We start from the raw sequence: 13,208 nt of genomic DNA on the forward strand, positions 1-13,208 counted from the left end.
TGTGAAGTCCTACCACTATGTTTTATATTTATGTATTTTACTCATTATCAACATCCTTATAGAGTTTTATTGACATATCATTAATGTTCCATTGTCCGTGGAATATTTTCTGATAGGAATGGAGCAAGTCAACAAGAGTGTAACGAGTGAAAGTAGAGCACCGGCCAAAACTTACTCCATGAGCGAGTACAAAGTCTTATATCATTGTACGTGTTGATTACGTGTATATAAAATTAATATGATGATGTTCAGCGTTTACTCCAGGGGATTTCATTATTTTCTTCTTGTATTTATACCATAATCCAGGTATAGCTTAAGCGAGGCAATTGATTTATCATTTATAGATTCTAATCTGTCTTGTAGTTTCATTAATGTTTTATCGAAATTGTTAAAATTGTAATTGTACGTGCAATGGTGAGAGCGCAGAACACAGTTGAGCTGGCTTGCCGACGGGAGGGAACATGTCTATGATTATCAAATTTCACTTGTGAGGATGTATGACATTGTTAACTCAACAAGAAATTTTAACCTGGGTGTTATTCACATTTTGTTTCATGTGAGCTATATAGAAACGACTCACCTTAAGCCTAATTGTGTATTTTGTTGACCTTACAATCAAGTATGAGAAAACGACAGATAACCAACATGAAACTGAAATCTGGTGAGAAAGGTGTTTCCTCTATCCACTGCTCAGTGAATTCCAGAAATGGTGAAGAATTGCTTGTCATGGCATTACTAGTTATGTAACAATTGTTGATGAGACCAGACTATAATAAATTGTAGTATATATATATATATATATATATATATATATATATATATATATATATATATATATATATATATATATATATATATATATATATATATATATAGTAAAATCCCTCTCATCCGGCATCAACGGGACCGCCGACATGCCGGATACTTGAATATTGCCGGATACTTGAATAGAAGTGAAATTATGTCCACAATCACCACCCAACACTCACGCATCTTACCATAACAAAGATCAGCTGATCTGATCAGCTGCTTAAGTGTAAGCACAACACGCTTCCTCTTTTCTACAACTTTAGGCATGATGAAGGCGTCAGGCGATAAACAGTGCACATGCAGGACTGAGTCACTGAGTAAACACAGTGCAGTGGGCCGCGGGTGGAGCGAAGCAGTGCGCTCTGGTGGCGAGGGGACAAAGTATGCCTCGCGCAGGAATTTTAATCGATTTTATGAGTACACATTGATTTTAAGGCTCGGGGGAAAAATGTGCCGGATACTCGAATGCTGGATGAGAGGGATTTTACTGTATATATATATATATATATATATATATATATATATATATATATATATATATATATATATATATATATATATATATATATATATATATATGCAAGGGTGATATCCATTTTCTATTTTCCATGTGTCCACTGATTCACTGGTGCAGCATTGATGTGCTTCTTAGAGGTGGCTGGATTTGTGTGGATGCTTGAATGATGACTGCCACAGAACACAGCAGTTCCACTGTGAATAAGTTCCATTATGGGGAACATTCATATGTTTAGAGGGGAGGAAATTCTTGTGTGCTCCTGTATTGTTCCCACTTGAAATAAACTCTTCACTTGTCCAAAAATGTTGCAACTTTTTATGGGCACTGGAGAGATCCTTTGCATCCTGTTCATGGTGGGCATGGATGGTAGTAGTCTTGTTGTGAATTGCTGCGAAAACTGCTACCTCTTGTTTTCTCAACCCACCCAGCAACTGAACAGTTGTTGCAAATATAACCCCAGCTAAGGCAAAGCATGTACATCCCTCTCACACACCACTCACACACACACACACACACACACACATACACACACACACACACACACACACACACACACACACACACACAAAAGGAAGGCTGATGGACCAGATGAAATATCTAATTGGGTGTTGAAACAATGTCAGAAAAGCAACTCATTTATTATTTTTTTGTGGATACAGTACCTTTAGAAGTGTGAGCAGCTTGCTCATGAACCCTTCACCACCCCAAAGGAGACAAAGTGTTTGCAACACTAGGGACAGGCTGACCTGTTCCCTTGGGAGTCAGCCACAATGCTCCAAGCTAAAATGTACAGGGAACGAGACATGTAGTGTCAATGGTTGACTACTTCTGCAGATGGAAACTGCAGAGGGTGGAAAAATGTTAGCCTGTTGTTGATTTCTGGGTCAATTGCAGAAGTTAATGACCACTGCCCAGCAGGAGGCCATGAGGAGGCCCTCTCCCTCTAACTAGATTGAAAAGTGTTGCACCTTTTGTCATGCAGGGTGTTGTGTGTTCACACACCTAAACACCGTTCATGAATGAATGCAAAAATTGTTTGAGCTTCCACTGTAGTAGTAGTATTAGTGGTCGTATTTGCTTTGTAGTAGTAGGGAAAGTGGTGGTTTACAATTGTAATTTTAACTTCTCTCTCACCTCATGGCTAATCTTATCTGGCAAAGTCTTCAGCCTCTTCAGAAGCAGACTAGTAGCAAGATCATGGTGTAGTGGCATGAACTCCAATATTAAGGTACAATTTCACCAAGGCAGAATTTTGGCAACATGTGGCATGTTACATTGTTGTATATGCCAAGTGTGTTTCAGCCAATTCAACAGAAAGCAACATGTAGGATGCAACTGTGTTGCATGCAACAGGTGGCATCATGTTGCCATATAACCTGACACATAGAACAAGATTTACCCTGTTGCCTAGTGTTGAATGCCTTCCCACCAGTTGCAGGAAGGATTCAATGTTGAAAGACAACAAGATAAATTGGTCTCAAGGAAAAAGAGTATAATGTGTGGAATATAGAAAACTTGTGGTTCTATAGGATATACACTAGATAGATGACAAGAATAACCATGCTTAACTAGATGCACTGCAAGGATTAGCTGAGAAATTTATCTATGACGTGGCAATGGTAAAGAATATGTGTACTGCTTTTTGCCTGAGCACAAAAGCCCAACCCAAAAGAAATTCGGTAATTTGTGTCATTCTTCCTAATCCTGGGGCTCACTTTGTTGAGAAGGTAATTGAAATCTTCCACACTCATCCTTGAAAAGTTCTTGAAAAGTGATTGGTTATCGGACAGTAATATTTCAATAAAATAATTTTGGGCAGTGTTGCTGGCTATAAAAAGTTCTCTCTTCCACCATCATTTTTTTTTTACAAACATCACATAACACTAGATATGCAGCAGCAGCGAGCAGCTGCTGAGACGTCACCTACTGAGACATCATGTTGACAACTGACTTAGTTTTTGTTGGATTGGTGGAAAAGGTTTTGTGGCACTCAGCAGTCAACACAGGATGTAGCATGGTACAAGCAACAATGATGTTGCTTTGTCATCAGCAATATGTCTCCTGGTTGAAAGCCACATTCAACATAATTGTTGAAAGCCAGTCAAATCACATGGTGCATGTTGCTTGTGTTGCCTTGGTGCAATCATGCCTTTATGCACAATCCCAAACAGAACACAAAACAATAAATTACTATATAAACATAACAATGCCAAACAATAGTTAACATGTCACGTGTATGACTGTCTAAATTCATCAAAGATTACCTGTAAGTTAAACTATCACTGAGATACTGGATAATATCACAAATCAAAATAAATAAACTCTAAATCTTCACTACTGGTGCTAACATACCTTTTATCGAGATGACTGGGCGTGCAATGGGTTAGCAACATGGCACTTGGTCTGCAGACACGGGACACCAACCTTCACACCGCCGAGGACAGGTACCACCACCTCCCACAGGCTGGGTGGTGACTCTCACATTATACCTCCAGACACCAACCTTTACACTACTGTTGACAGGCACCACCATCTCCCATGGGCTGGGTGGTGATTGCTGCCTCATGCCTCCAGACACCAACCCTCACATCACTGCAGAAAGGCACCACCACCTCCCACAGGCTGGGTGGTGAATAGTGATAGCTGCATGTTGGGACATCTCATTTTAACCTAGCATCTTATTTTAAACTGCTACATCAGCAACATTGTATTGTGTTTCCCATATCCAGTGGGAAACACAGAAACACTCAAAATAATTTCTCTGCAACTCTTCAGTAACATTCATGCAACAAACCTGAAGTGTTGCTCAACTGTTGAGCGACCTTTCAAATACATTGTTGCTAGACTGTTTCTCAACAAATTATCTTGGTTTGGATGTGGGTGTGAAATCATGTCTCACAACTGTTGAGCAACAATTGCTCATCAGTTGCAAGACATATTTGGATTTGTTGAGCAAGTGTTGCTAAGCAACAATATAGCTTACATAAGTAATAATCTTGACTTATGTTGTTCATTATAAACTGTGGAATAGAATTATTTTAATCTTACAGTGAAGGAACCATGGTATTGAATAACTGGCAGTACTGGAGGTAATAGCTAGAAAACATGCAAGATTTTCAGCTTGTAAAGGATATGATTTTAATGAATGAAAAGGTAACCCAGGAGCAATGGTTTTCTTAGTGTCTAGCTACCTAAGACTGAATCAGGGGAAAGATATATATAAAGATGATTGAGTTCTATTATCAAGCACCAGTTTTCCAGTGCATGAGGTCTTGTATGCAATACCTGGTATAAAAAAAAGTATTTCAAAGGTTACCCACCCTGTCTGTATTTTGGGATACTTGGGTCATTATGTTTAATCATTAATATACTCGATCTAAATTATTATAACCTGTGGGATATAATCAACATTAGTTTTAAAGTGAAAGAAACATGGTACTTAATGACAAACTAGCACTGTTGAAGGTATTAGAGAAATTGTATATTGTGCTAGCAAACATGAAATATTTAGCTTAATATGACTTAACTTTACTCATTCTTCAGACAGCTAAGGGAGGTTTATCATGTAATCCAACAACAAATACAGTAAGTGAATCATTATAAAGTACTGCTCAGTATTTCACTGCTGTAAAGAACTGCCACCTTTCATGTCCTGAGAACCATTATTGAACACCCTCCAACAACCCTTACTAATGACTTGCAACACAAATGTAGGAGAAGCACAGAGCACAGTCTAGCACCATGAACACTGCTTTCAAGTTGACCTTTATTGGATAGCCTATATATACTTGAAAGGTTGGAGGCAAGTGTGTTTTGAGCTTCCCAGTGTGTGCAGGTATAGAGATGTCAGTGTGCATGGGGAGCAGGGCAGGAAGCAGGTGCCTGATGCCATTAGTTGATTAGTATGTGGGAGGGAGGGTGTGGCTGTCACGTAAGCAGATGATGAAAGGACTGGGGGAGGGATGAATCAATGTTATTAATAATACAACTTTCTATGTTTCTACAGTAATTTTATCAGTGCTCTTTGTGCCATTGCATATACATGGTTACAGTACCAAATTTCTACAAAATGACAATGCAAATCAATATCTACATATTTAGTAATTTAAGGTTTCACTCTGCTAAGTACTTTCACAATGTACTAAGAGTATTCATAAGGCGTGCACTATTTCATGATGAAAAGGTTACACTTTGCTCTGATGGCCACAACACTATGCAAGGACCATATCTAACAAATTGATTAAATTCTCTGTCTAGTACAAATAACTAACTCATGACAAAGTTAATCAATATTCTTGTGACAGGAAATACACATCAACAGCACCACTTATAGAAGGAGTCCATTTTGTGTGGGTGCCAAAATGAGTACACACACACACACACACACACACACATACATACTCTCTCTCTCTCTCTCTCTCTCTCTCTATCCATACTAGACTTCATTTGCCTCTGTGAATGCATTTTTTGTGGCAATGAGTCTATTAGTGCAACCATTACTCCAATTGTACAACTAATTTTCAGACACCTTCCTGCCAGCTTTTCCTTTCCTAGATGGTAAGTGGTACTTTTGTTGGAAACACACACACTGAGGAGCAATTACTACAAGTACCAATGGCACAATGAGTGCACCAGCACCACTCTGCCGTCAAGGTCAATTACCAGTGTTGGGTGTTCTCACTGTGTATTTTTGAAGTATTGCAACAAAGGATCTGGAAACCACAAATACCTTTTACATCATAACTTTGCTGGCTAGAATAATGACAACAAATATCATACTACATCCCTTAGCCATGAGACAATAAATACTTCTGTATAAATATAAAAGTTGTACAACATAACCACTTTCTGATAACAGATGCTGACACACACAGTTTTAATCAAAGATTTTTCACACAACATTTCAGAAACTTGATGTGCTGTAAAAAGAATTTTGGTTATCATGTCATCACCTACAAATATGAAGGATTCTCCACACCACAACAAATCTGCCAAATACATGCACGAGTTGCAGAAAATTTACACACAAAAAAACAAAGGGAGTCATATGAAAACTTTGTCTCATATCACAAACAAGTTAGCAAATGCCAATGGTGGGCACTGCAAATTTCAACAAGAAACAATATCAAATCAAGAACTGACAAATCTAAAACTGTTACTAATCTGGTGTCATGGCTGGCCTACATCACTGCCTCTAAACATGCAGCACTGAGACTTGTGCCAGGCTAGAGGTCCAGGTCTGGCATCCCTGGCATTCCTGGCATTCCTGGCATCCCTGGCATCCCTGATTCTCCACGTAAGGTCTTCTGCTGGCTCTCATACCACGTCTTGTTAAGCATCTGCAGCAGAGAGAGGGAGAGATCAGTAGAGACTAAATATCAAGGAGTTACAGTAAAATATACAGGAATGTTAACAAAAATGCACACTGTAGAGTACTTTGTCTTCTGGGAAGCCCTGGATTACACTCCAGATGATATCAGCCCATCATTTCCACTTCACAACTGTTTGTTATCTGCTTTCAACAAACACAAAACCTTTCGGAATATATACAGCCTCAAAAGGGGGATAGGTTTTATTACAGTCCCACCACCCTAAAACCAAGATTTGGATGGGGTCAGCGCGGGGATTCCCCTGTCTGTGACATGGCCACACATCCTAAATCAGCAGTGTAATTGCTGCTGATAAATGTTAAAAGAAATCACAAATAGGTAAATATATACTACCACTGCAATTTAAAGTAAATATTCTAGTATATCAAAGAAAACTTAATATGCAAAACGTACTTATACAACAACAAAGAAACGTGGCATACTTATTTTAGAGTTGCTGAGAGAGAGAGAGAGAGAGAGAGAGAGAGAGAGAGAGAGAGAGAGAGAAGAGAGAGAGAGAGAGAAGAGAGAGAGAGAGAGAGGAGAGAGAGAGAGAGAGAGAGAGAGAGAGAGAGAGAGAGAGAGAGAGAGAGAGAGAGAGAGGAGAGAGAGGAGAGAGGAGAGAGAGAGAGAGAGAGAGAGAGAGAGAGAGAGAGAGAGAGAGAGAGAGAACTATCGAGGATCATACTGTCAATCAATATTTCCCTCACTTCATAAAATTTATAACCACATGTACACACACACACACACACACATGGGTCAGGTCAGGGCATGAAGAAGTCTAACAGTGTCAGGCCATCATTCACCAACTAGAGTAAAGGAAACATGGCAACACTGCAGGTAAGGAAATCCCAGTCTTGACCCCACCCAAACCTTTGTTTTAGAGTGGTGGGACTACAGCTGAGCTACCTGTACCCAGTGATGTTAAGCTTATGAAATGAACAATCAATTTCAATTATCACCAGGCAATGAAGAGAGAGCTGGATGGCTGGTGAACATGAAATCATACCTACAAATAAATGAAGAGAATGCTATAACAAATCAACCATCCCACCTGCTTCATCTTGTCGTCACCGTCATCATACATCTGCTTCATGAGGTCCATGATGCCGGAGAGTTGGGGTCAGAGGAGTCAGTCTTGGGCTTGCGAGCCTCGCTGGCCTTCACATCCTCAGCCGTCAGCCCCAGACCACTTGGTGCCGTTCTCAACTTTGGCCATCAGCACCACCACCATGTCTGGATGCACATGAATGTTACAATGTGACCAATGCAGTGCAAAACTATCAATAACAATAAGAATGCCAAAGGTACTGCATTCTTATCACACTTGCACTTGAAAACACCCATGGAAAAACATCTCATGACAGTCACTACATGATAACCTGAGCTAGGAGGCTTGCCTCCTGCCTTCTCCCTCCTTTTGACAGGGCAGCTGATTGGTGCACTCTTGCCCCCTACTAATTTTATAAATAAAAGATATTTTCGGGTATAGTGTGGTGGGCCTGTTTCCACCAGGAGCTGATGGGTCCAAAAGTGTGGGTGATGCGTGTGAATGTACGATATCTTGGCTGAACCAAAGCACATGGGATTGCCGGCCTGGTATATAGATGGATAGACAAACGTTTTCAAACCTACCATTAATCAGCCTTGTTTCTGCTAATTTTCATAAAAATCAACAAGAAAGTTATATCACACAACTCATCCTTCAGAAAAACTACAGAAACAAGCAGTATATACTTTTACATAACTGCGTCAATATGACTGTTGCTGCATGTGTTAAAAAGCAATTGGTGGTCTTGCTCCACCCTCTCTGTCATCACCTGGTCCTTCATGAGAGAGAGAGAGAGAGAGAGAGAGAGAGAGAGAGAGAGAGAGAGAGAGAGAGAGAGAGAGAGAGAGAGAGAGAGAGAGAGAGAGAGAGAGAGAGAGAGAGAGAGAGAGAGAGAGAGAGAGAGAGAGAGAGAGAGAGAGAGAGAGAGAGAGAGAGAGAGAGAGAGAGAGAGAGAGAGAGAGAGAGAGAGAGAGAGAGAGAGAGAGAGAGAGAGAGAGAGAGACCTGTCCAGGATATAAGTGCTTCCAAAACAGTTAAGTAGGTAGCAGTGCTGTCTAATCCTGCTGCTCACCTGTTTTCACTTTGTGGTAGCTGGCGTCGGGCTTGATGGCACCGGCCAGGTTGGTGATGCGCAGGTGGTGGTTCTTTCCATCCAGACCCTCCACCTTGACTTCCACACCCCTGTGGTGAGGCAGAGACACCAGTGAACAACAAGTGATGAGGGAAAGGAAATTTGGTGAACCACTTCAGAAGAAATTCTGAATAACTCTTCATATGGAGCTCATGGTGTGTTCACATATAATGGCTCAACAAGCAGGACAGGATGCCAGTGTGCACAAGGAAGAGGCAGAGCATCCCTCAGGCATGCCACCCTCCATATGATATCTCAAAAACTGTTTTTATAATTACTTGCAATATTTTACCAATTTCAATGAGACAATATAACATTTAAAAACAATGAGAAATTATTTTTTCCAACTAGCCACAACGAAAAAACTACAAAAAAGGTAGTAAAAAAGGATCAGGATACTGCAACATATAACATATAAGTAAATGAGATTTTTCAAAATTTGATGATAAACATTCCAAGTACTTAAAATTAAATGCCTTTATCATCTAATATCCAAGTAAATGATAATGGAACAGGATCACTGATAAGTTAAGAATTAAGGAACAATATACATGCTATTTACATCTTTTCACTGCTATCTTCATCACAGCTTCAAAGTATGCCAACCATTAAAGCACACACAGAGGCCCCACATCCTTCTCTCCTCACACAGCTGCACACACTTACTTCTCAGTGAATGATGAGGTGACAGACTCCTTGGGTAGGCTTTGTACATTCTTCAGCATCAAGTACAGCTTGGTGAACTTGTCTGATTGGTCCCAAGCTGCAGGAGAGAAGGGAGGACATGAGGCATGGTAGTGTTGGAGTGTTGAAGGGCATACTGCTTGGTAATAATAACAGTGATGACAAATATTCTCCTCTCCCTTCTCTAACTTCCTTCTAAAAATGATGCCTTATTCTCACAGATCTATACTTACCAAACTTTTTTCATCTACTTTACTTTTCCTTTCTCTTATCAGCTCCTCTGCTTTCCTATTCTAATACTTTAACTCAGTCCTTCTTGTCACCTTAATTTTCTTTCGTAACATTTGCTTATATGCTTGTACAATCCTCCTCCATATCACAACCTCCTTAGTCTGTCATCCACCCTCCTCCAAGCCTTCTGTGTCTGCCTCACCACTTCTGCTGCTATTGTAGTCACTTTAAACACACTGGATATCACACGTACACTTGATCCCTCTCCCTCATCCTAATGTCTCTCACATAACGTCCTGTCATATTCCTAACTAAACTTCTTCCTGTCTTTTCACTGGTCAACACTGCATTCACCTTCCCTCACCCACCAATCCTGTCAGGCTCCCATCCATCTCTTATTTCTATCTCAACCACAACAGAATCTGGTCCTTCGTACATCCTATGTATTGGAAACAATCCACTTCTTACTGTTCTCCATTCAATCTTGCATCTATCTTTTCACTCCCCCCCCTCTCACTCTCACTCACTCTCTCTCTCTCTCTCTCTCTCTCTCTCTCTCAAGCATTTAATTACTTTACTCCTACCAAATTAATTTTCAGCTTCCTATTCCTACAAATACACCCAAATTCCTCCATCAGTCTTTTCAACTTCTTCTCTGAGTCAGCCACCAGAGCTGTATCATTAGCAAATAGTAACCAACTCAGATTCCATATCCTTTCCTCACAACCAATCAAACTCAGGGCTCTGCTTGACACCTTCATATTTACTTCCTCTACTACAAATATAAGTTGAACAACCACGGTCACATTACACAACTCTGACACAAACCTATTCTGACTAAGAACTCAATCACACCACCACGAACTCTCACACATGCCCTGCTACTTACACAGGAATTCTTCACTCCTTCCAAGAACCTGCCTCCTAATCTATATACTATCAGAACATCCCATAGTCCTTTCCAGTCAATACTATCATACATTTTTCCCATGAATGCCAAAAAAAAACTCCTTCCCTTTCCCAAAAACTTTTCATACAACTGCCTTACTGCAAAATTCAACACAACCTGTTCCCTTTTTAAGATCTCCCTGCTGCTCTTGGATAATAATGAAAATGATGATACCAAATCTTACAGTAATTCCTGATGTTGACATTGTAGGTAGTGGGGGTGGATGTCTTTGGGTTCTGCTGCTGCTGCAGAGTGGCTGCATTCACAGCTGCCTCCTGGAGCTGGGTCACCTGTCAACACACCAGCACCACCATCACAACCTTCCTCTCAGCAGACACAAACAAGCAAGGAATCATTATGAATTATGAATGATCGTCTATGATGCTTTGAACCTTTCCTTATTACCACACACAAAAGACAGGAACACAATATAAACATCAACTTCTTGTAAATAGTAATGCCTCAATTAAATATAATAAATACATTAAAATAACTAACATATATACATATACCAAAGCTGTCTCCAAAAAAGGAGGGTGGCCAAAACAAGGTTAAATAACATGAATAAGCAAATAAAAAAAATGAATATACAAAGTTCAGACAGATGTAGATGTGCTCACCCTTGCCTCAGGCCAGCAGCACCAAGGCAGGCTGGTTCAAGGGAGCCACTCACCTCAATCTCCATCCGACGCAATTCGTTCGCCAGCATGTCCTGCACACGCTTGCGGGAGGCAGATGTCATCAGTGTGCGCATCTCCTCCACATCCTTCTGTGCCTGTGGTAGGGAGATGGTTAAAGAACACACTCGTTTTGATTTATTCTTTTTAAATGTATGAGGGGCACTGACCAAGGAAAACAAAAAGTTAAAAAAAGGCCCACTTAGAATGCCATAATTGTGTTGGCATTTGTGACTATGCAGATCACTAGCAGTGTTGTGAAGCATATGTACTGCACTAAGAAATAAAAGCAATATGTTTTTTTTTCAACTGTTTAATCTTAAAAAGTAGAATAACACAATTAATATTGATTTGGACATGGGGATTTTAAGAATTGAAAATAAAGATGACAAAGTACAGTATTCCCTCAAGCATAGGTTGAGTTCTGAAGGCCAAAATTTTAGGGAAAAGATTTAGGGTTGACCTAAACACAGGGATCAGATTTTTTATGCTGAAAATTGAGGAATCTGAACATAATAGGAAGGGCTGCTAGCAACCTTTGGCTTCAGCAATGAAATATATACTTGCCATGACCAGTAAACAGGACAAATCTTTACCAGTTACTTAGTAATGAAGAAGTGTTGAGCCTCTAGCAGATAAAGCTCACACATATATAATAGACTACTTGACTTACTTTATTTTGTGGTTTCAACGGTCTTTGTTGGAATGCTGAGCACAGGCTTGGTCACCACATACATATAGTACATAATCAAAACATCCACAGATTGAAATACACAATAAAAAACCTATTAGAGATTTTCATATTCCGCATAACATGAGCATAGCAGCACATCACATCACGGGTCTGTTTACTTGCAACCTTTGTCTCTCTCTCTCTCTCTCTCTCTCTCTCTCGAGAGAGAGAGAGAGCTAACGGGGTTGCTTCCCTCGACTTCCGTTAACCTAGCCTAACGTAACAGAGGCTGCATCCCTTTCCACTCAACTAACCTACCTTAATTATATCCTTACATAGCCTAACCTGGCACCAAAGTTATTGCAATAATGTTTCTCCTGAGCCCCAGTCCCTCACCTCTTCTAGCTTGTTAGACATGGCTGGCTGGCTGGGTTGCCTGGAGTCAGCAGTGCACGTGGTCACCTCCCTACTGGTCTTGCCTCGCACCTGCCACTCACCACCGCAGGTCACAGGTGGCGTCTTTACTTTGTTTCTGAGAAGGATGGGAGCGGGCGTGGGTGTGGTGAAAAGGCGTGAGCAGGGCCGTTGTGTGGTGGTGGTGGTGGAGGAGGTAGTGGAGCAGGTTTGTTTACTCCAAGCACCGCACAGGAGGAGGCGCTGATGAGGGACAGCCTTCTCTTTGTCCAACGGCGCCTCCTTTATCTTATTTATTTATTTTTTTTTTCATGCTCTACTTCCTTGCAATGTGCTGTTTAACTCCCTCCGTCAATATTTAGCTGTAGGTTTCTTTCTCGATATTATAATAATAACTTCGTAATTTGATTTACATGTAAATCTCCCTCCCTCTCCGCTCCGGTTCCCTCCTCCTCCCCTCTCCTTCCTCTTCTCTCTCTCTCTCTCTCTCTCTCTCTCTCTCTCTCTCTCTCTCTCTCTCTATATATATGTGTGTGTGTGTGTGTGTGTGTGTGTGTGTGTACAGAGACAAGTAGAATAACACACACACACACACACAGGCAGGTGAGAGGAAGGAGTGACCCAGAGTATTCTAGAACTTTCACGTGGTAAAAGTATCACTCACGCGCGTGAAATCCAACAGTATATTAACAATCTCAAAT

General features: G+C 40.5%; 1 protein-coding gene across 1 annotated transcript; it reads right to left on the minus strand.

Annotated features, from left to right (window-relative positions):
* Positions 1 to 5,316: 5,316 nt before the first annotated feature.
* LOC135105157 (calcyclin-binding protein-like) lies at positions 5,317 to 12,800 on the minus strand. Its single transcript, XM_064013217.1, is given in 9 exon segments — positions 5,317 to 6,666; positions 7,751 to 7,810; positions 7,813 to 7,881; positions 7,883 to 7,932; positions 8,820 to 8,929; positions 9,546 to 9,642; positions 10,928 to 11,033; positions 11,417 to 11,518; positions 12,490 to 12,800. Coding segments are annotated over 9 exon segments (729 nt in total). The 5' UTR covers positions 12,511 to 12,800; the 3' UTR covers positions 5,317 to 6,552.
* Positions 12,801 to 13,208: the final 408 nt, after the last annotated feature.

The sequence above is a fragment of the Scylla paramamosain genome, chromosome 11 (genome assembly GCF_035594125.1).
Source record: "Scylla paramamosain isolate STU-SP2022 chromosome 11, ASM3559412v1, whole genome shotgun sequence".
Classification (NCBI taxonomy): Eukaryota; Metazoa; Arthropoda; class Malacostraca; order Decapoda; family Portunidae; genus Scylla; species Scylla paramamosain.